This window comes from Pistacia vera, unplaced genomic scaffold, assembly GCF_008641045.1.
Source record: "Pistacia vera cultivar Batoury unplaced genomic scaffold, PisVer_v2 Contig192, whole genome shotgun sequence".
In the NCBI taxonomy this organism is placed as follows: Eukaryota; Viridiplantae; Streptophyta; class Magnoliopsida; order Sapindales; family Anacardiaceae; genus Pistacia; species Pistacia vera.
In genome coordinates, this window is record NW_022195993.1 from 1,010,819 (window position 1) to 1,035,166 (window position 24,348).

Sequence of the window (24,348 nt, forward strand, 5' to 3'; positions counted from 1 at the left end):
TGAATAGAACTTGACCGTGCATTGAAAAAGTTGCATCGTGTTTTTATCTTTTTTATTTCTTTGTTTCAAATTTCAATTATTTATTATTATTATTATTATTATTATTATAAAGATGTTCCGATCATTTTAACCCCTTTTTTTCTTAATTAATTATAATTAGGATGAGAATTGTAAGTTCATATTTGAGAAGTATCAAAATTAAATGAACCCAAATTATATTTTGTATGTATTTATTTATTTGAATCTAAGATTCGAATTGAATTAAGTGAATATTATGGGTTTTATTCCAATCAAAGCATATTTGTTTTGTGTGCTTCAAATTAATTGAAGGGATGAAAGGAAAATTTTCTTCCTTTATTTTTATTTTCAATATAAATAATATTTTTATGTTTTTAAATTTATAAAATAAGAAAGAAGAAAGGAAAATATTATTTGTTGATGCTTAATTTTGATACCAACTAATCGCACGTAGGAAATGCTGAGCTGACTCAGAGATCACATGTGAATATAGGGGTATTGGATTGAATAAAAGATCAAGAACAATGTTTAAAGTGGTTCGGATGCTTAATCAAGCGAATCCTACGTCCACTGATATTGTATTAATATGTAGGATCAGGTCGCGTTTAGCGAGCTGATTTATAGCTTGGAGGATACAAGAGAGAGAGAGAGAGAGAGAGAGAGAGAGAGTATGCTATTCCAGAGTGAAATTAGCTAATCCCACAAACAGGAGAGGAGCCCTCTATTTATAGTAGGATGGATTAAGGTAATGATTACTAAATCTGTGAGTGGGTCAGGTTGTCGTGCAAATCCTTCTTTGTGTCCTATTGCTCACCTACTAGAGTGATTTCCTCGACTTGTACAGGGATTGGACACGTGGGTCGTTTCCAGCCTTTCGCTAATCTAGCGCACACCCATTGCATTGGCAAGAGCATGCCGCTTACGTCAACATGCAACGTGGCTGTATCTGAATGGTTACAGGACCTACCTAAGCTTTGACCGCCTATGCTGACAAGGCTTGGCGTCAGCCCTACTTTTTCAGGCATAATAGAAGTCCCATAGTTTTTAAGGTTTGAGGATCAAACCTTGAAAACTACACAATTATGCCTTGATTTGATGTGCGTTGAAGGGACATTGGTCGATCCGACCTGGTTGCAAAAAGGTCACGAAAACATTTCCATGCAGGTGACCTGAAATGATCTTCATCCTAAAGGTCCGCGACCTGTTCTAGACAATATTTAGTGCCATAACGATGATTCTGGTCTTAACCGAGGTTCACGACCTAACTACACTTAGCGAAATTTTTGTTGAAAGTAAAGGGTCACGTCGCTTTGCAACTGACACGCGACGAAGAGTGTTTTACGTAACGACCTCTTTAGATGTTATCCATTGCACTTTTGTAGCTGATACATTAATGAAACACCTTTTGCTCTAATAGACGTGTCATGTGCGCAATAAGTGCCAGCCATGCGCATTAAATGCGAGCCATGCTGAAACGACATTCCCTATTAGAACATTAAATGCGGATGTGGGCGCATTTAATGTAGAGGAGGGAAACGAGCCACCGCTTGAGTGTCAATGAAAAGGAATGATGATTTGGTTTCTCGAAGCGTGACAGTCACTCTTCGTCGCTGATTAGAGACACGTGATTGCGTTCAACGGTGAGATGTGATTTTCGCTCAAATGTTGTTTGACTTTGGGAAAATCAAGCGCCACTTCCTTCACTATGAAACCCTAAGCTCACCTCAGGTAATGTCTCAATACTCACTTCTTCAGAGAGAGCAAGAAACTTTCATGAGCCTTGATTTTCCATCTTTCAGACTGGTGCGTGCTTGACACTTAGAGCAGGAGGATCAATCTTCACACTCAAGAGGTAAGGGTGATTCCTCTGCCACTTTTTTCTATTTTTGATAGTTGCCATGCGGTGACAGTAAGTGTTTGCTGGTAGTTGATTGAAGAATAAACTTTCTCCTAAGGTTTGAGCCATTTGGGGTGCTCTTAAGGATTCTTTTAGGGTTTTTCTAGGGTTTAAAGGAGGAAGCATTTACTTTTTCCTCCAAGTCATCGTACTAAACAGTGTACAACGACTGAATGATTCTTGCATGTCACTTTTTTCAGACCGCATAAGAATGGACCCTCCAGCGACCAGGACAGATGAGGGAACCAGCTCGTCTGTTTAGGATGCTCCAGCGGGTCCCCCTCTGGAGATTCTATCGATGGTCACTACCAAGGAGATTCAGAAGTTGGTATACCAATACGCTCTCAGCGTAGAGGTCTACCAACATAGGACGTACACAACTCGGAATCCGCTAAAAGGAATGGCTGCGATCTCCGAGAACATTTTTAGGAGTGGAGCGTTGATTCCTTTCCACCCTTTCGTTAGGTCGATCCTCGATCACTCGCACCGCTACAGCTTATGCTGAATGCATATATGATAGTCGTGGCTATGTATATTGCATGCGGCGAAAACAGTTTGGGCGAGCTAACTGCACTAGAGCTTGGTTGCTCGTACTATCTGAAGAAGAGTAAGGACAAGGATTCCTTCTACCTCTCGAAGCGATCTATGAAATTTTTTCTTCTTTCGATGTGATGAAATTTGCCAATTTAGGGAGCCGAGTAGGTTTTCCTTTCTTTAAGTTTGAGAATTTCCTTTTAATCTTAGCTAATGAGCTTTTTTGTTTCTTCGTAGTTAACAAGATGACCAGGTTTGGCTCTCAAGGATCCTGACAGAATCACTGTTTTTGACTTTTTGCCCAAAAAGAGTCACGATACGAGACTGCACGTGACAACCGCGAACTTGCAGAAATACGATTTCTTCAATCCTGAAGCAACCTTAGAGACCATACCGAGTAAGCACCACAACCTTAGCCTGTTTTGTTATTTGCATGCAGCGAACTATTTTACTAACTATGTTCGCATGCAGCGACCATGCCTCCTAAAGTGTCTAGATCGTCGCGACCAAGGTAGTTTACCTTCCCATGAGTGGGCATCACTGGACCAGCTGGAGCGGCTCCCAGCGGTCCCCACGTCGGAGGGACACCGACGGGTGCTCCAATTTGACTTGCAAGCGTTCCACAACCTTTGGCTATTCGCCCGAGGCAAAAGACTATAGCCTAAATGCCCAAGAAGAGAAAGCAACTTAGGGCTAAAGAGTCAGAGTTCGAGTCGGAGGGTCTGGCCATCCAACCCAAGAGGTTGCAGCCTTACCAAGCGTTCCACTCAAGAGAGCCTTCTAGGGGCACGACTGGTATTTCCATTGCCCTAGAGGGTCCGCGGACAAGGCAAAGGGAAGCTGTAGGTCTTGGGAGGAGATCGGGCAAGGAACCAGAGAAGGAAACACTACCTGCTATGGGAACGGGCGCGCCGTGTTGGACTCGATAGGGGAACTTCTAGATTATTTGCAATCGGTGGTTTTCACCCTACTGGAGTGCAGACTCGTGGAGGCGATCGAGCAATTCGTGGCCTCCAACCCCATGGATTTGATGTCCACATCCTTCCAGCACCTAAGCTAGGTAAAACAAGCTGTCCTCGATGAGGACTTCTTTACATTTGCTTTGCTTTTCTCAGTAGAAAGGAAATTAACTCTTTACTTTCTTTGTTTTGTAGGCCCTGCTCTCTATGCACCTATCCTTGCAGAAGGTTCAACTGGGGGTTGCTGGGGGTTGTTGTGGGGTTGGTCGAGCTGAGAGAAGAGAATGTACGGCTTAAACGAGACTTAGAAGCAGCACAAGCTGAGAAAGACTTATCCACCATTCAGGCAAACCAGTAATTGTATGAAAGGAATGCTGCTCTTCGCAAGATGGACTTCCAAAAGGCGGAGCTGGGGAAGCGAGGAGAGAAAGTAAAGGAGCTCTAAAGGACAGTGGCGAGACTCACCAGGGAGGCTGGCGAGAAAGAGCTGGAGCTACGAACGAACTTCGAGTGGGCCTCACGAGCAGAGCAAGAATGGACATAGTTGTGGGAGACCACCGAAAAGCAGAGGTGGGCGCTTTAGGCCAAACTCCAATTCACCCAAGGGTGTGTTACTTTGCTGACTGCAGAGATGTAGCAGCAAGAATTGGAGATTGAGAGAAAGGCTGTTGATTGGACAATCTAGTCCATCTACGCCCTTCGGCCAAAGAACCCCACCATCGATCTAACCGACCTCCCCGAAGAGTACTAGAATATCCTCAACTCTATGGCACGGGCTGAGGACACGAAAACGGCTTGGGGACCTGACCTGGAAGAGAAGCATCCGAAGTATGTTCTAGAGGAGCCTGCGCCCGAGCAAGTGATTGGCGACCAGCTTGAAGATGTTAAGGTCGCACCTTCGGGACCTGGGGATGAAGACCAATGATTTTCTGCTTTTGTACTGCCTTTCCTATGCTCGCTTTTATGTACTTTTTATTAGTAATTAATAAATAAAGACATTTCTTTCTTAATCTTTTGCGAGTACTTACAATTTTTTGTACCTCACAAACATTACACATGAAGTTGCATTCTAACTGTTTATAATAACATTTGTACAAGTAATGTCTATGCGAGCAAAGTCATATACATGCAAAAAAGTGATTACAAAAGGACGTGTTATTTACAAGGATTGAGAAAAGTAAAATTTTATCAAGGGAACAATAAGTTCAGAATTACTGATAATATGGGTGGAGATGTTCAGCATTCCAAGCTCGCGGTACTTCGAAACTTTTCAGTCTTTTGAGGTGATAAGTCCCTGGCCTTATCACTTTGGCGATGCGATACGGGTCTTCCCAATTCGGCCCCAAAACTCGAGAAAGACTTCTTTCAAAACAAGGTCGCCGACCTGGAAGTTTCTTCTTCTAACTTTAGAGTCAAAGAACCTTTTCACGCGCTGCTGATAAGCTGCAAGTCTTAGCTGAGCCTTGCTGCGATATTTTTCAACTAAATCCAGACTTGCGCTCAAAATCACTTCATTGTCTGCTTCGCTGAACAGGTCTCTCTGAAGTGAACCGGTTCCTACCTCTATAGGGATCATCGTTTCATAGCCATATGCTAGCAAGAAAGGGGTTTCTGAGGTAGAGGTTCTCGGAGTTGTCATGTATGCCCACAGAACTTCAGGAAGATCGTCGGCCCAATTTCTTTTGGCTCCGCCAAGTTTAGCCTTCAGAATATGCTTGATGGTCTTGTTGACAGCTTTAACATGACCGTTTGCTTGCGGTCTTGCGACTGAGGCAAATTTCTTATGGATACCTAGTTCGTCGCAAAACTGTTTGAATTCCTTGTTATCGAACTGCTTCCCATTATCAAAGATGAGGGTGTGAGGAATTCCATAGTGGCATACAATGTTCTTAAAGGCGAAGTCCTTGAGCTTTTTTGTGGTGATTGCTGCCAATGGCTCCACTTCGACCCACTTGGTGAAGTGGTCTATCGCGACCACCGCATACTTGACTCCTTCTTTACCAACTGGCATGGGTCCAATGAGATCGATTCCCCACATGGAGAATGGCCAGGGGCTAGTCATGGTTATCACCTGGTGGGAAGGAGCTCGCTGTATGTTCGCAAACCGTTGGCAGTTGTCACACTTTTTAACAAAGTTATAGGTGTTTTCTTGGATCAGGGGCCAGTAATACCCTTGGCGAACAACTTTGTTGGCGAGGGATCGTGCGGCCGTGTGATTTCCACAAATCCCTTCATGTATCTCCCTCATGATATAGTCTGCTTCCTCATCAGTTACACATCAGAGGAGAGGGCCGCTGAACCCTCGCTTGTACAATTGGTCTCCTATGAGTGTGTAACGAGCAGCTCTAGTTCTGTAACGCCCCACTTGAGGTACGTACTTAAGATTTGCTGTTTTGCTTAAATGTTTATTGATTCAGCTTTAATTGAGTTTGTATATTGAGTTGGTTGAGTGTTTGCCTTGAAATTGGTTGAGATTTGAGGAATTTTAGATTTGCAGTCTTCGCCCGGGCGAAGAATAGTCTTCATCGCGGCGACGTTGGCCTTGAGTAAGGCGGTGTAGGCTCTGTATTTCTTCACCGGGGCGACGAAAATTTCTTTACCGCGGCGACGAGCCGACTAAAATGTGTATTGAGATTTCTAGATATTTTTCCATAAGGGTTAAATGACCATTCTACCCCTAATTAGTAGGAAAATTGGGGAGTAAAATGTAAGAAAATTTTATGGAGAATATGTTAGTATGGGGGTGTGATTGTAATGAATCAAAGGATATAGATGAAATTTCTAAGAAAGAGCAAGGGCATTATGGGAATTAATGAGGATATTTTGAGCTAAAAAGGGTTGAAGCTTAGTGAACCCTTCATTCATTCTTCTTCCACCGCCTCCTTTATTCTCCATTCCTCTCAAGTTTTCCTTTAATCTTTCAAGATTCAAGAGGGCTTTTTGAGTAGTTTGAAGTGGGAAGTTATTCTAAAACATCCTAAGGTAAGGATTCTTGCTTTAGATGTTAATTTTTCCTTTATATGAAGTGAAGTCTTATGGCATGGTTGGTTAAAATTGTAGAGAATAGACATGTTATCAAAGGTAAAGAGAAGTGCTAGTGGAATCACTCCATCACAAGTAAGTAAAATCCAACTCAAGCTAAAGTTTAAGAAATCATTTGAGTAGAGATTTTCTTTATGTTTGTATGTATTAAACTTGTTGAGAAATTGAGTTGAGATGTTATGAGTATTTATCCATGTTGTGATTGATTACACTTTATTTAAGAGAAGTGTTAAAATGTGATGAGAGGATGTAGTTTGAGATGGAGTTTGGAAGGTTTTGAGTGAACCTTTTTAGAAGTGTTATTCCTTGAAAGGAATTGTAGCTTTGTGAGAGAGTTTTCTCCCATTTTGGATGGAAAGAGAAAGAAATAGAGCTATTGTTATAGTAGAGTTTGTATATGCACTTGAGTTGTTTGATGAAATGCCTAAGAGAAGCATGAGAATGAGTTATGAACCTTAGTTATTGCAACATTGCATATTGGTATTTCCTAAGTGCATTAATGAGCATGAATAATCCATATACATTAATTGTGCATTGAGAAAGAACTTGAGAAAAAGTTGAGAAAGAGTAGTGAATTACTCTAAAAGTTAAGCTACACTATGATGAGTAGCTAGAGAAAGAGTAGAGACCTTGTGCATAAGCTACCCTAAGAGTTAGAGAAAAGAATAGAGTAAGTTGTGTGATGGGGAACCCGTGAGTGATGAGTATAGTCACGAGAGTGGGTGCTTTGTAATCCCCAGCCGTGCCTCTGGTCAGAAGAAGCCGTGACCTTCACGAAGAGTGGAATGTTAGGTTCCAGCCATGCCACTAGTGCAGAAGTGGTCGTGACATTCAGAGAGAGAGAGAGAATACATTCACATGGCCAAGGGTTCCGAATCCATGCATGACCAAATCTAATCGGTAGAGAAAATGAGTAAGTCACGAAGAATGGGTGTTTTGTGATTCCCCAACCGTGCCTCCAATCAGAAGAGGCCGTGACATACATCAAAGAACTTATAGAGAAGAGTATGAGTAACAGAAACAAAAACAAAAACAGAAACAGAAACAGAAACAAAAAGAAAACAAAAATGAGAAAAGGTCACGAGTAGTGGGAGCTTTGTGATCTTCCAGCCGTGCCTCCGGTAAGACGAGGCTGTGACATATGAGTGAGTAAAAGTCACGTAGAGCAGGCTTAAGTTCTCGGCCGTGCCTCCGGTGAGATGAGGCCGTGACATTCAAATGAGAAAGAACAGAGAGTGAAAAGTATAAGTCACGAAAAGTGGAGCGAGTTCCAACCGTGCCTCCGGTAAGATGGGGCCGTGACATTTAAGAAACAGTTGATAGAAAAAGAGCTATGTGGAAGAGAAACAAAGAGAGCGAGAGAGTATTGTAAGGAAAAGAATTAAGAGAAAGAGTTACGGGGATAAATTAGTAGAGGATTTACTTACTGAGCCTTTTTATGCTCACCTCGTCATTTTCCTTTGTGGTTGCAAGTTCTAGGTGAGGATGCAGTAAAATGGGCGTCGGCAAGCGAAGAGAAATAGTTACACTGTCCACCCTGTTTTTGAGAGCTTTTGTATATATAATACTTTATATTTGTGCAAAGTATATGTATATTTAATAAAGGAGAAATTTGGGCCCATCTATTTATGTTATAATACATTTATTTTATTATATGTATTTTCTGAGTATATGAGTAGAAAGCAGTTGTTACAAGTTCGCAGGGTTCTTGCCTCAACCTTGTCGTTGGCAAGGTCCCATCTCGGAGATACTGGATGATTGGGGTCATCCAGGAAACTGACTCGGTCACATTCACGACCTGTTCGGGCAAGCTAATACTAAAAGTCTCTATGAATCGAACAGGAATATCCTCTGGGGCATCTGAGTCAAGCGACGGAGCTATCTTTGCCAAGGCATCCGCGATAGAATTGCTATCTCTGGGAAACTGCGTGATCGTAAAGTGCTTAAATAGCTCGAGTGCAGCCTTAGCTTTTTTTAGGTAGCCAATCATATTTTCTTCCTTGACCTGTTATTCCCCCAAAATCTGGTTGACAACCAGCATAGAGTCACTGTGGATGCTGATCACAATTGATCCCATTTCTCTTGTCAACCGCAGTCCAACGAGTAGAGCTTCATACTCAACCTTGTTGTTGGTCGCTTTGAATCCGAACCAGAAAATGTCATGAATATGGGTCCCTTCGGGACTAAGGAAGAGAAGGCCTACCTCAGCCTTTTTCCTGTTCGATAATCCATCGACGTATAGACTCCAGGTCGACAGATTTTAGACAGTTTCCTGGGTGACTTTGCTAGCCTGTTGCGCAGATTCCTTCATTGGATGATATGAGAATTCTGAGATGAAATCGACAACAGCCTGCCCTTTAATGGTTGCTTTCGGTCTGTACTACATATCGAATTGACTTAAGTTCCATGGCCCACTTGAGCAAATTACCCGAAGCCTTTAGTTTCTGAGCGGGTAATTAGTCAACACATGGATCGTGTAGGCATGGAAGTAAGGTCGCAACTTCCTGGAAGCGATTAGTAGGGCATAAACCAATCTTTCCATTTCTGGATACCACATCTCGGCGTCCAACAGACATTTTCTTGTGTAATATACTGGCCATTGAGCCCTATTCTCCTCCCAGATTAAAGTTGTACTGACCGCGTACTGAGAGACGGACAAGTATAGGAGGAGAATTTCTTGCAGAAGAGGCTTGGACAGAAGAGGTGGCTTCCCGAGGTGTTCTTTGATGCTCTTGAATGCCTATTTGCGCTCGGAAGTCTACTCAAACTTCTTGTTGGCCCTGAGTACATTGAAGAATGGCAAGCAACGATCTGTTGCCCTCGATATGAAGATACTGAGTGCCGCTATTCGCCAATTAAGGCTCTAAACCTACTTTCTATTGGTCGGGCTTTTCATATCGAAGAGAGCTTGGATTTTCTCGGGGTTGATCTCTATTCCCTTTTGATTAACCATGTACCCCAGGAATTTTCCCGAAGACACTCTGAACGAACATTTGAGAAGGTTGAGCTTCATTTTGTATCTGCAGAGGATGTCGAACATCTCAGCGAGATGTGCTATGTGATTTGAAGTGACACGCGATTTGACTAGCATGTCATCAACATAGACTTCCATCAACTTTCCGATCTACTCGAAAAACATCCGGCTAACCAGTCGCTGGTAAGTTACTCCAACATTTTTTAGGCCGAAGGGCATAACCCTATAACAATACAGCCCCCGATCTATAACAAAAAATGTATGCTCGTCATCCGACGCGTACATCAGAATTTGATTATATCTCGAGTAAGCGTCCATAAAACTCAGTAGCTCATGCCCGGAGGTGGCATCAATGAGCTAGTCGATCCTTGGCAGAGCTTTGTTGAGGTTGATGAAGTCAATGCAGGTCCGCCATTTGCCATTGGGCTTCTTTACCAGAATCGGGTTGGCAACACAACTCGGATAGAGCGTTTCCCGAATGGATCCATTTAGAAGGAGATTGTCTACCTTAACCTTCAAGGCAACATATCGCTCCGAATCCATTGCTCTTCTCTTCTGGCGGATTGGCCTGGCCTGGCCTCACTATCGATGTTCAAGGCATGACAAATAACATTTGGGCTGATCCTGACCATGTTGGCATGCGTCCATGCGAACATGTTGATATTTTCTCTAAGGAAGCTGGTCAGGTCGCTGCCGAGCTGGGGATTCAGATTGCTTCCAATCCTCAACACTCGGCTTGGCTCACTTTGGTCGACTGATACTTCAGATAAATCCTCAACTGGCCCACTGGAAGGGCATTTCTGGATACGAGGATCCATATTACCCTCGGTTGGGCCAAGCTGTGGTTCGATCTGATTTATCGCTATTGTCTGTTTGGGAATGACATACAGAGTGCCTTGTCCCCCACACACCATCTGCATTACCTTTACATAGCAATCGCGAGATGCACACTGAGATCGCTCACTTCCCCTATCCCCGTTGGGGTGGGGAACTTCATCTTGAGATGGTAGATCAAGGTGACTGCTTTGAAGTTTCTCAGTAGAGGTCGCCTGAGGATGCCATTGAAAGCGGACGGGCAGTCCACTACTAAGAACTCAGTGATCTTGGTTATCTCATTGGTGTCACCCAACGTGACTAGAAGTGAGATTGTTTAGGTGATCCCCAGTGAAACCATATAGAGGGATGGAAGCAGGCTTCAAGTCAGCCTCATCCAGTTTCATTCTTTCAAAAGCTTACTGGAACAGGATGTTCACGGCACTTCCATTGTCCATCAACATTCTGTGGACATCGCAGTGATGATGAGAGCATTGTCATAGGGATGATGCAATCGTATTGCTTCTTTTTTGGAAAAAGTAATTTCCTCTTCCCTACGAACCTTCGACGATCACGGCGTCGTGTTCATTACACTGTGGGGTCGTGATGGGCTGCATGAGCATACCTTTCTTGGGCACCTCACGAATTCCCTACGAGGTGCTGTCCCCCAATGATAATCCCTACGCTGTAGATACCCTTACGACTATGACGCTTCTTGCCCAGTTCCTCTTGATTCTTCTCCCACACGGGAGCAGAGTCATCAACATACTCTTTAAAATGCCCCTACTTGATGAGGTCTTCGATTGCTTGCTTAAGGGCTCGACACTCATCGGTGTGATGCCCATTATCCCAATGATAGTGATAGTATTTTTTACTGTTTCTAGCTGAGGGGGGATTTTTCATGGGCTCAGGCTCCCCGAGCAGGCCAGCCTCTTCTGACTTATCAAGAATAGCCGAGACTGATGTATTTAGAAGGGTGTGTTGTCACGATCATGATGAAGAACTGCGGCGTACGATTTCTTGGGCTCAAATCACTACTTCTTTCCTTTCTGCTGATCGTCATTAACCCACTTGCGATCAGCCCTCCTATTTTCCCGCCGACGAAGTGCACTGCCCAAAGGGCTGGGGTCATGGCAGCTAAGCACCGCCAGGGAGTTTTCAATGCAGAGGTATTTCTCCATAAGCTGTAGAAGTGGGTGAGGGAAACATCGTCCTCAGATTGCAGCTCTTTCCATAAATCTGTCTGTGGACAAACTCCCACGATGATAAGAGTCCGAACGAACTCTTCAGGAGTGTGAGCTACTTTATGAAACTCCCTGTGGAACCTGTCGATATAAGATTGGAGGGATTCATCCCTCTCTTGCCTTATGTTACTGAGGTAGCTTAGAGGCATTGAGAATTTCCTGTTCGCTTGGAAGTGTCTCAGGAATGGCGAGCTCATCTGGGGCCACAAGCTAACAGATCCTACTGGGAGTGACCTGAACCATCGCTTGGCATGTGAAGTAAGAGTTATTGCCAAGCAACGGCATTTTGCCAAGTCAAAAATTTGGTGGAGTTCCATCAAGTCGTTGAACTCGTATAAATGATCCTACAGATCAGAATTTCTATCGAATGCTTGCATAAAGGGCATTCTGGATCTTGACGGGAGAGGGGCGGCTAACACCACCAGAGAAAAGGGAGACGCTTCTACGACCTGCCCTTCCTCATTTTGCTGGGCCTTTAGCTGATCCAAAGCTTGTTGCAGCTCCTCAATCTGAGGTAACGGAGCTATCTGGGGATCACTTTCTGCAACATAGGTTTGACCCTCACGATTATAGTTGAGGAAAGACCATAGGTCGGATTCCTCTTCGCCTCAGTCGACAATTCCGGCCAATCTTGACACACACTGGCTAGAGTCGTGTGATGGCACTGCATGGTTTAGGGAACCTTTTCGACCTCCGCAGTGGTACGAACTGACCCGCGGATGGTAGGAACTTCCCACACGACGATGATCAGAATTGTAATTTTCACGATAATAGGAATCTCCCCTCCCTGCACTTTTGTGGGAGTGCTCGCACGACGTGGCATGAGATGGCTCAGGTCGCAACATGTCACCGAGCCTTAATGCCACGGGTATTCTACCTGTGGCGCGGTCGGTGTTCGCTAGCCCCTCGGAGCCTTCAGGCCCATTGTGCCCCACCTATTTTCCCTTTCTTCGAAGCGCTGCAGTGCGCGTGGCATGTGCTATTGCCCTTTTTCACGCTTTCATGCGACTTGCAGGCGTTTTTAGCTGTGGCACCACCTCATTAGATTCGGGTGGTACGACCCGATCCAATCAGTCCAGCCTTTGGCTGACTGTTTGGAGAGTATTATTGAACCTCTCCAGGTAGCTCATAACGGCTGGGTCAAGCCGTGAGCTTGAAGAGATATCCCCCACGGTATTTTGCAGGACTGAAGGCACCTCAGGGGAAATGTCCTTTTGTACCTAGGGGATCTCTTCATCACCATGATTGGTTTGCTTAAATTCAAATCGGCGAGCCATTTGCTGTAATGTGACCAATTAGTTAGAGATTCTCCTGATGAAGAACAAGTACTAAACCAGTGCCCTCCTTCTAGCGCCAAACTGTTAATATTTGATTTTGACACCAACTAATCGCACGTGGGAAATGCTGAGCTGACTCAGTGATCACACGTGAATATGGGGGTATTGGATTGAATAAAGGATAAAGAACAATGTTTAAAATGGTTCGGATGCTTAATCAAGCGAATCCTACATCCACTGATATTGTATTAATATGTAGGATCAGGTCGCGTTCAGCGATCTGATTTATAGCTTGGAGGATACAAGAGAATACAAGAGAGAGAGAGAGAGAGAGAGAGAGAGAGAGAGTATGCTATTCTAGAGTGAAATTAGCTAATCCCACAAACGGGAGAGGAGTCCTCTATTTATAGTAGGATGGATTAAGGTAATAATTACTAAATCTGTGAGTGGGTCAGGTTGCCGTACAAATCCTTCTTTGTGTCCCGTTGCTCCCCTGCTCAAGTGATTTCCTCGACTTGTGCAAGGATTGGACACGTGGGTCGTTTCCAGCCTTTCGCCAATCTGGCACACACCCACTGCACTGGCAAGAGCAGGCCGTTTACGTCAGCATACAACGTGGCTGCATCTGAATGGTTGTAGGACCTACCTAAGCTCTGACCGCCTATGCTGACAAGGCCTGGCGTCAGCCCTACTTTTTCAAGCATAACAGTATTCAATTGTACTAGGTGGTTGGTGGGAATAAATAAGTGGGCTAAAATTAATAATTAAAAAGGAAAAGGAAACACTAAAAAAAATAAATGGGACAAGGGAAGAACCATAGTGATTGGGAATAAGCAATTAAGCATATCGTGTTCCCTTTATTGTAGCTTATAGTAAAATTTTGTAGGGGAAAAAGATTATTGCATACGCAAGCTAAGCATCAAAATCACTAAATTATTGATGGGTTGGTTGGGACCATAGTGTAAAATATCATTGATTTTTATTGCCTTATATATATATATATATATATATATATAGCTTCAACTCTAACATTAATTTCAGCAACCATAAATATAATGTTGCCATGTGATAAGGTCCCAACTCTCAACTACATGCTTTAAACATGGAAACTCTAACATTAATTTCAGCAACCATAACTATAATGTTGCCATGTGATAAAGGTCTCTCAACTCCCAACTTCCAACTACATGCTTTAAACATGGAAAGAAGAAGCATTGATTGGCAGATTTTAGTTGTTTTGTTTCTTGTGTCAAGAAATAAACACATTTCACTTAAAAACAAAGCATATTTAAATGTAAGGCCTGCTCTCGAAGAGAAAATTACATTATAATCCTTTATCTTTTGACTTAAAATATCTCATATCTTCAAATAAACAAGGGGTAGAAATCTAAACATCAAACATATATTGGCTTTTCTTATCCAGAAAAGTTTTGACATGAGACTGCTTTCAAAGTTGTCTACACAATTGCCTTCAACTAGCTTATTCTCACTCTCTTCGTTTCTTCTGAGAGAAAATGGCAGAATCAATTCTATTTGACATTGCAACTGAAGTTATGATGAAAATAGGCTATCTTGTGGGTCGAGAATTGTCCTTGTTGTGGAATCTTGAAAGCAGTTTAAAAAGCCTTGCGGGAACCCTAGGCACTATCAGAGTTGTGCTCTCGGGTGCTGAGAAAAAGCAGGCAGAAGATGATCAGCTGTGTGACTGGCTTGGGAAGCTTAAGGATGTTCTCCTTGATGCTGAGGACATTTTAGAAAAATTCTAGTTTCAAGCTCCCGGGAGGGAAGTGGTGAGACAAAACAGGAGCACAATAAGAAAGGTAAGTCGATTCTTTTCAAGCTCTAATCCTATTGTTCTTCGACGTCAAATTAGTCATAAAATCAAGGAGATTAGAGAAAGGCTAGATCAGATTGCAGGTGATAGAAGTAAATTTTCTCTTATTGAGAGTACTCCTGTTGAAGTTAGGCATGAAATTCCAAAGGACAGAGAAACTGATCCTTTCTTGGGGGCTTCTTGTGCTATTGGAAGAGAGGATGATAAAGAAAATATCATGAGCTTTTTAATGCAACCAACCGACATTAATGTCTCGGTCATTCCAATAGTTGGAATAGGGGGTTTGGGTAAAACCACTCTTACTAAAATGGTTTACAATGATGAAAGAGTAAATAAGTTCTTTCCATTAAAGATGTGGACATGCGTGTCAGATGACTTCGATGTCACAAGATTGATGAAAGAAATTATTTATTCTGCAACCAGTGAGGATTGTAATAAGTTAAAAGGAGATAAAATTCCCAAGCGTCTATAGGAAATTTTAACAGGTAAAAAGTTTTTGCTTGTCTTGGATGATGTTGGAATGAGAAGTCGCATAAATGGATTGACTTGAAAGACTTACTGGTGAATGGTGTCAATGGAAGTAAAATTATCGTGAGCACACGAAGTAAAAGAGTTGCAGAAATAATGAGCACTGGTCCCTCATATTTTTTGCAAGGTCTTTCCAATGAGGAATCCTTGTCATTATTTAAGAAGTATGCATTCAAAGATGGAGAAGGGAAAGATTTTCCAAGGCTCATTGACATTGCGAAGGACATTGTAGGAAAATGTAAAGGAGTTCCGTTGGCTGTGAAATCTTTAGGGAGCTTACTTTATGCAAACACGGATGAATGTGAGTGGTTGAAAATAAAACAAAATGACATCTGGCAAGTGGATCAAGATAATGAAGACATCTTACCAGTGTTGAAATTTAGCTATGATCAGTTGCCATCTCCCTTGAAGCGATGTTTTACTTATCTTTGCTTGTTTCCAAAGGATTCCGAGTATCTTAGTTCTTTGGTGGCCTAATATTGGATGGCACTTGGACTTCTTAAAACCTCTAATAAAACTGAAGAGCTATAAGATGTTGCTGATCAGTAATTGAAAGTTTTATGGTCAAGGGGTTTTTTAGAGTGTTTCTTGGATCAGGGTTCTTGTTGGATATTTAAAGTGCATGATCTTTTGCATGATCTCGCAATATCAATGACAAAAGGTGAGTCCGCATTCATAAATTTAGCAAGCCAAAACGTTGATGGGAAATTGCGGCATTTTTCACATACTGACACAAAGTTATGTGGTAAAGAATTTCTAGAACTCATAGTTGATAACTCAAGGAGTGTTCGAAGCATTATCTTTTCAACAACAGAGAACTACGGAGATGCGCCTATTCTTGGATCATTTATTAGTGAAGACATATCCAAATTCAAGTACCTTCGACTACTAATTTTGTCTGGTTTATTTTGTGAAGTGTTGCTAGATAATATCAGTACATTGAGACATTTGAGGTACCTTGATCTATCTGTGAATGATTCATTGAAGATCGTCCCTGAATCTATTTTCGAGCTTCAGAATTTGCAAACGTTAAGATTTTCTTATTGTTCTGAGCTTAAGAAGTTGCCTAATAGCATACGAAAGATGATTTGCCTTAGACACTTGGAAATAACCACACAAGAGGAAGTTCTTCCAGAAAATGGAATTGGATGTTTGAGTTCCCTTCGACAATTGTACTTAATTGGGTGCCACAGTCTACTACATTTGTGTGAAGGGATGCAAGGTCTGAAAAACCTTCGAACCTTGACTCTATATAACAGTTCTGTGATCTCGTTGTCAGATACTATCAAATACCTACCAAAACTAGAGACATTATCTATTATTTGGTGCGCCAAGATTAATTTGAAGATGGAATTGCAAGGAGAAGATCGTGAGCTGAGGCTGAGTCTTAAAAAATTCATAATTGATTTGTCACAATCATTGGTGGATTTGCCCTAGCTTCTTCTTCAAGTATTTGCTGACACTCTAAAGTACATGCGGATTAAAATGTGTGACAACTTAGAAGCACTACCGGAGTGGTTTCAAAATCTCACATCACTTGAAAAACTTGAGATTATACATTGCCACGGATTGTCATCTCTTCCAGAAGAGATAAAATGCCTTACTTCCCTCAAGGAATTGAAGATTGAAGGTTGTTATGCTCTGATTGAAAGCTACAAAAATGATGAGTCGAAGATTGCTCATGTTCCAGTGGTTCATCTTAATGAATTTTAGTCCCAACTTTCATTTTTATCCGCTTTCAATTTGATTGTATTTTATTGTTTCTAATGCATGGATGATGTTGTATTTTTACTTTTGAATGGTTATGTTTCTTATATTAAGTGTATATTTTTGTGCTTTTTATTAATAAATTTCTAGAGGTTTTTTTTTAAAAAAAAAATAATAATTTGTAATATATCTCCATTCCACGGTACCCTATAAATCTTTATGTTTCAGATATGGGAGAGAGTAGGACAACTAATACATTCTTTTATATTTGTATTTTCTGCCCAAGACTTTCACTAAATACACAGAATCAGAGTAAACGACTTTTCCTCACTATGGTTTAACGACACTTTTTCTCTATATAATTTTTAAGTATCATTTTACTATTCAATTGTGTTAATAACTTCCTTCAAATATAGTAATAATCATTAAGAAGACCAAAATGTCCCTTATTGTTTGACTTAAAAGTAATTTTATTATTAAAATTAAATTATCAATTTATCCCTAATTTTTTTCTCTCTCTTTCGTCTTTCCTTCTCTTCCTCTCTTTCCTCTCTCAGTTGCACCAGCTTTCTCTCTTCCCCTTCTCTTTTCTTTTCTTCGTTCTTTTTCTTTCCTCCCTTCCCTTACTCTTTTTATCTTTCCTCTCTCTCCGGCTTGATTGGTCCGCCGAAAAGTTTCCTTTTCCGACCAAACTAAGTCAAAGACGACTTGACCGAGAGAAGCTTCATCACAGTCTTATTTATTTTTAATTGTGGGTTGAAAGATGGGAGGTGATGATTTTGAGTTGAAAAATTGTGATGAAGACGATGGCGGAGATGGGCGGTGGGCAATGGCGTGAAAAGAAGCGAACTTCATGTCTGAAGAGTGGCGGATTCGGTTTGAAGGTCGATTGATTTAATCTGAAGACGAATCTCTTCAAGGACTTTGGAGATGAATATAGATTCTTTAACTTGGTGTTGGCAAAAGCCCTTGATTAAGTCATCAAGATTGCGCTGGAAAAGGGTGTCCATGATTGAAGTAGAAGCCATTTTAGAGAACTGTTTTTGTTATGGACTGAAGGATTACTGATTACATAGTAAAATAATGATGGTGATGAAGGGATTTGTTTGAATTTGAGGGAGAAATTTCAGTTTGTTTGTTTGGTTTCGTCTGTAAGCAAATGTATGTTTGTTCTAAAAAGAAGAAAACTGGGGCATTTTATTAAAAGACCTAATCAAGATCAAATTTAATTTGAACACCGTGTAGTTTTAAAGTGTTAAGTAAATAGTTTTGTATGCATTTTGTTGTAGTTTTAAAGTGTTAAGTAAATAGTTTTGTATGTATTTTGTTTATTATTTTGGATAAGATTTTGGAGATAGTATTAGATGGTTGAATAGGGTGATTATTACGGGTAAATTTTAAAAAATTTCAAAAAAAACCCTATAAGTTTACTAATTTAACTAAACACCTCAATATATAAAATTTTTGTAAAATGATAAAAACACATACACTCACCCACACAAGCTTCGTCTACAACTAGAGTTGGGCATTTGCGACCAGAACCAAAAGTCCAGTCCCAAAACCCAGTCCTAGAACCGGTCCTTGAGAGGACCGGTCCCAAAACGAGACCAGGCCTAAGGAGGAGGGCCCGGGCCCCTCCACTGGGCCCTCCTCCAAGGCCCAGCCCTGGGCCCATATTTTTTTATATTTTCTCCTTTTAGTCCCCTGTATAATTACATTAAACCCCCTATTAATTTTAAATAAATATAAATTACAAGGGCTAAAAAAATTTTACAAAATTTATTTAAAAAAAAAAAAATTTATTAAAATCTTTCATTTTTTTTACACCAATCAATCTCTCATTCTTTCATTCTCTCAATCTCTCTACTCCAAATCTCCAATCAATTTCTCATTCAATTTATATTTATATTTATATTTATAATTTATTCATAATATTTATTTATATTATTCTATTTTTTTCTATTTTTCAATATCATCATAATTTCATATTATTATTTAATTTCTTTTCATTTTAATTATTTATTATTTTATCATAAATTTATAGTGGCTTCCCCAAATGAGTTTTACATTCCATCCACCGAAAAAATGGAAGGCTTCAATCCATTTTCATTATTTCCTCCAGATGAAGCAGCTGCAATTCCACAACCACATTCAGTCGGGACGAGGTGTAACCAAACACATACGAGCTGCGAGTCAACGGGCACGGGCATAGCCCAACCCCCCCGACCGTCAAAGAGGGTCGTGTCCGATGCATGGCGATACTTCACCAAATCAAAACGGCCAAAGACAAGTGGGGAGGGGGAAGAATCGTGTGGGATATGTAATTTCTATGGAACCATTATTGGCACTGAGAAGAGGACTTCGACGATGCGACGACACGTAGAGAAGAAGCATCCCCAAATAGATGCATCTTCAAGTGAATCAGGTAGACAAATTCAAACTCAACTTAATTTTAATCCACAATCCTCAACTCTCTCAACATGGCAATACAATACACATGTTGCACGAGAGGAAATAGCAAGATATATAGTTGCTACGGACACTCCCATTTGTTCATCTGAAAATCTTTTTTTTGTTAATATGGTTAAAACTGCATTTTGTCTAGCATATGCCCCTGTTAGTAGAAGTACAAGTAGAAGAGATATACTAAAACTTTATAGCAAAATAAATAATAAATTTAAAAACGAATTTCAAAATTTTAGGAATATATATATTGCACTTACATCAGACATATGGGCTTGTAGATCAAAAACCGATTTTTTAACTGTCACAGTACATTTCTTAGATCATAATTGAGGTTTACAAAAAAAAATTGATAGGTTTTAAATCATTATATGAAAAACACAATGCTGAAACTATTTATTTTACAATTCTTGAAGTTTTGCAAGAATATTTATTAACTGATAGAGTTGTAGCGCTAACGCTTGATAATGCAGCTGCTAACACTACGGCAATCTCTTTATTTGAAAAGAGATTGGATCCGCGTGGTGAAGGCAAATTTTTTCACCAGAGATGTGTTTGTCACATCATCAATTTGATAGTTAAAGCAGGTTTAGATGCTATACATTCAAAGATGGAGAGGGTGCGCAGAGCTATCGGATTTATCGTCGGCAATAGTAATAAAAGATGGCAGGAGTACGTCAAATATTGTAAGCAAGAGGAGCTACCGATTCGACCTTTGAAGTTATGTACAGACATGCCTATCCGTTGGAACTCTACCTACTTGATGTTGGAAAAAGCTTTGCCAACCGCGAAATAAATTACAGATTTCGTCAACCGGAAGAACCATCCAGAGGAAGTTGTCAGCTATGATGATTGGGCGGTTTGTAAACTTTTTAATTCATTTCTTAAAATTTTTTATGATGCTACTAATACATTAAGTGGTATTTATTATCCAACTACTAATTTAGTGTTAGATATTTTAGTTCAAATTGCTAAAACTTTTGCTCAATATAGATATGATAACATTTTACGTGAAATTGTTTTATGTATGGAAGAAAAATATAAGAGATATTGGTTAGATATTCCATTCTTATATGGATTAGGCCTCTTTCTAGATCCTAGGTTTAAATTATCCGTAATTAACGGTGTAATTACTGAGTTAGGTTGGCATTTAGGATATGATTATACGTCTTATTTGATTGACTTTAAACACAAATTGGATGGGTTTTTTTTCTTTATATGAGAACATGTACAATGGAAGTGGAAGTGGAAGTGGAACATCTAGGAGAGGCAATCAGGACCTTGATGCAGCCCCCCCTCAAGGATCGAGCAAGTGGGCGTATGTGGAACGTGGCGGAAGCTCCAGCTCATACATACATGGACCAAATGAGCTGACTCGCTACCTACAGGTGGACCTGACCTTTATTACGATGAAGGAGCAACTTGATATAGATATTCTTCAATGGTGGAACCAACATGAAAGTCGATTCCCCATTGTATCCCAAATGGCACGTGACATTTTATCTGTGCCAGTTTCTACAATTGCATCCGAGTCAACATTTTCAACGAGTGGTCGGATTGTTGAAGACAGAAGATGTTCTTTAACCGATGAAATGATTGAAGTGATAACGTGTTTACAGGATTGGACTCATGCAGAAAGAAGACTACAATAACACCCTGAAGATCCCGAACTACTCGAACTCTTTAGGAATACAGATTTGAATAACGTAACTAGTGTTGACGATGAAATTGAAGATGAATAATTTAATTAAAAAAAATTATTTAATTGTTTATTTGTGAAGCGTGAATGTGTGAAATGTGAATATTACATTTATGTTAAAAATTAAAATTAACTATTAATTTATTATTTTCAAATTAATTAAATTTTTAGAAACTTACTAATCAACCCCTGAAAAATACTAAGAACCCCCTATAAAACTTCATTTCGCCCCTAATATATAAAAAAATATCAGGGGGGGAATTATCCAAGCCCATAGGACCGGTCCTAGGATCGGTCCTGGGTCCATAGGACCAGTCCCGACCAGGCCTAATGCCTGGTCAGGGTCCTGGTTTTTCTCATGGGTGGGCCCGCAAGGGACCGGTCCCTACCCACCTTTTATCTACAACTTCTTCTTCCTCCTTCCTCTACATCTTCTTCTTCTTCCGTCATTAACATCTTCTCCACCAAAGATATACCTCCTCCTCCTCCTCCTAACATTTCATCCAAGTATGTGTATCTCCTCTTTGCATTTTAAATTTCGGTTTACAAGGATTTAATAATGGATTAGGTTTGGGATATGATTTTTATTTAGTTGTTTAGATTGTTGGGTTGTGTTTGATGTAATGCAAGTTTAAAGGAATGAAATTTATTGAATATTTTTCTTGTATTGTGGGTAGCTAGGTGTGGTAGCACCGATTGTAGGTGGAGATAACTGAAAATGTGTTTTGGATCTGATGGATCGCTTAAGCAATCTTGTGTATCGCTTAAGCGATCTATTATGTCTGGTATAATGCAGCAAATGACAGATAGCCTAAGTGATCAGGTATATGACAAAAAATCACTTAAGTAATCTGCTACAAGTCTGATATATGACAGCCGATCGCTTAAGCGATCAGGTATATGACATAAGATCGCTTAAGCGATATACCACATCACTTAAGCGATACACCATATTGCTTAAGCGACTTTGGAGATGTTTTTTAAAATCTGTCAACCCTTAATATATAAGTTAATAATTTTTGTTTTCTTGCATTATAGGTACTTGGCCTTATAAGTTCTTGCATTAGACATAGGACAAGTGGTTTTAGATATTAAATATTTTGGTGAGTGGATGGAACAAGAAATTTTAAATTTTGATTTTTTATACATAATTTTAATTGATCATCCTGTCCTTACTAATAACTATTAGGATGTTGGACTATCAGGATGTTGGACTATCTTACGATTTTTCATAACAAATTTTACTAACAGATCACAGATGTATGCTATAGGGAGTAAAATAGTATTTTAAAAATTCATAAGTGTGAAATTGTCATTAAGCCATTATTTGGGTGAGAAAATGTCGTTTACTCCTTTATATACTATGAATTTTGATGAGTACATTGTTCACCAACTTTTAATTGGAACGGTGGAGGCCAAGATTTCAACAATTACCGGTAGAAGAACAGAAGAAATAATACAAAAAAAAAAAAAAAAAATTCGAGAAAATGGAGGTGAAAGTAGGTATTTGAATTCCTATTTTTAGACTAACTTAGAGTAAAAATAACTTAGAGCATCTTTAATGGTGCTCTTTATTTTAAAGAACATCTTTTATATAAATAAAGAACATTTTCATTAATTTATAAATATGAAGAACAAAATTTTTATTCAAATTTAGATATTAATTCTTCATTTTATATTTTCCCACAAAATATTTATGATTTTAATTTTTTTTCCTCTTCTTTTTCCTAAATTTCCCTCTTTATATTTCATTACTTTCCCTCTATTTTTCTTTATAAGTTAAACTATTCCTTTATATTCAATAGGAGAGAAAATTAATAAATAAAATACATACAAACTTATAATTTATTAAATAAAATTAGAATAGAGATTAAAATTTGACTCTCTAGATGTAGAGAGTCAAACTCACTCTTTAATTTATATTTAAAAAATAAGGTTGTTTGAATAAATCTTTATACTAAAGAGTTTGGGTCTTATAAAGAGTTCTTTAAAGATACTTTAAAACCTTTTAAAAAAGGTATAAAGAAAAAATTATATAAATCTAAAAGGGTTATTTTAGTATTAAATGGGGTTTAATGATATATTTTTCAAATATAAAACAGATGTCTTTCAAATTTGTAGTGGGGGTACACTAATAAGTTCAATGGGAGCTAAAAATTGCTTCGTGACCTAGCCCAAGACTGAGGTGGCCCCGCCTAGACTTTTATTACAGCTGGGCCCAGGCCTGAAAAAACGAGTCCGAGTTTTGGCAAGAAAAGCTAGGCCCAGGCTTTTTACATCTCTGGATTTCTCTCAATGTACCACCAACCACAAGCATTTCCTACCCTTTCTCCTTTTCATCTATTATTACGTGTTTAATATTATCCTATTTCCATGTCACAATTTAAAGGTGTTAAGAGACTTTCAATTTCTATTAATATTCAACTAATGATTTTGTTGTCCATGATTTTCCTGACAATCAGATTTGTGCCACATGTCTATAAACCGTACCGAGATGGCGAGATCTAGTAGCCAGGATCACCCACGTGTTGCTCCCACAGCAGAAGACTTAACCAATAAACTCATATGTTCGAAGCATGAGTGTTCTGACTAGTATGACGAGGACTGACTTAGACGATTATGGGAGGTTATGCGTGTAGTCTACCCCGTAATACCAACTCCCAATCACTATCAGATTTAGATGATTACAGGAGATTATGTGTGTAGTCCACCCCGTAATACCAACTCCCAACCGCTATCAAATAGTGGTATATAAAGGAGGCACCCCCTTCATTTTGAGGATTCGGGATTAAGCACACTAAAGTACATAAAACTAACTGGAAAAAGCATTAGCTCGCCATTACTTCTTTTCTCCTGTAATTCCCTTTTATGTAATCTAGATATAAGCAAAAAGATGACAATGAATGTAGGCCAAGTTTTAATCCACCAAATCACATTACAAACCTCTTGTTTGTCTCTGCTATAGATTTCCTAATCCATTCCAAGTTGATTACTTATAATCATGCGCATATCTCATCCAGTCCCACTATGGTCGATTGGGTATCTCTGATTACTGTAAATATTTGTAACAACATATTTAATCAAAAAAATTTAAATATATTTCATCAACCAACACTAGTTCAAATATATAATGGAGATAATATAAACTACTTGGATCTTCTATAAATTGAACGACCGAGGCTGGGATCTGGGATCTTGAGAGGAAGAGCATTATGGAGGATCTTCAAGTTGATTTGAAGACAGAGGCTGAGAAAAGTGAGAGCGCTACTGCTACTACCACCATAAAAAAGAAGGTATAAATTACGTAAATTGAAATTTAATTAATTTATTGACAGTTTATATTCATTTACATTATCACT

At 39.7% G+C, this 24,348-nt stretch overlaps 1 protein-coding gene across 1 annotated transcript; it reads left to right on the forward strand.

Moving 5' to 3' along the window:
• The first annotated feature begins 14,272 nt into the window (after nt 1–14,272).
• Nucleotides 14,273–15,597, forward strand: LOC116127542 (putative disease resistance protein RGA4). The gene is made up of 3 exons (XM_031413194.1): nt 14,273–14,523; nt 14,632–14,920; nt 15,121–15,597. The coding sequence occupies exons 1-3, from the start codon at nt 14,273–14,275 to the stop codon at nt 15,595–15,597; spliced, it is 1,017 nt and encodes a 338-aa protein (XP_031269054.1).
• The last annotated feature ends 8,751 nt before the right edge of the window (nt 15,598–24,348 follow it).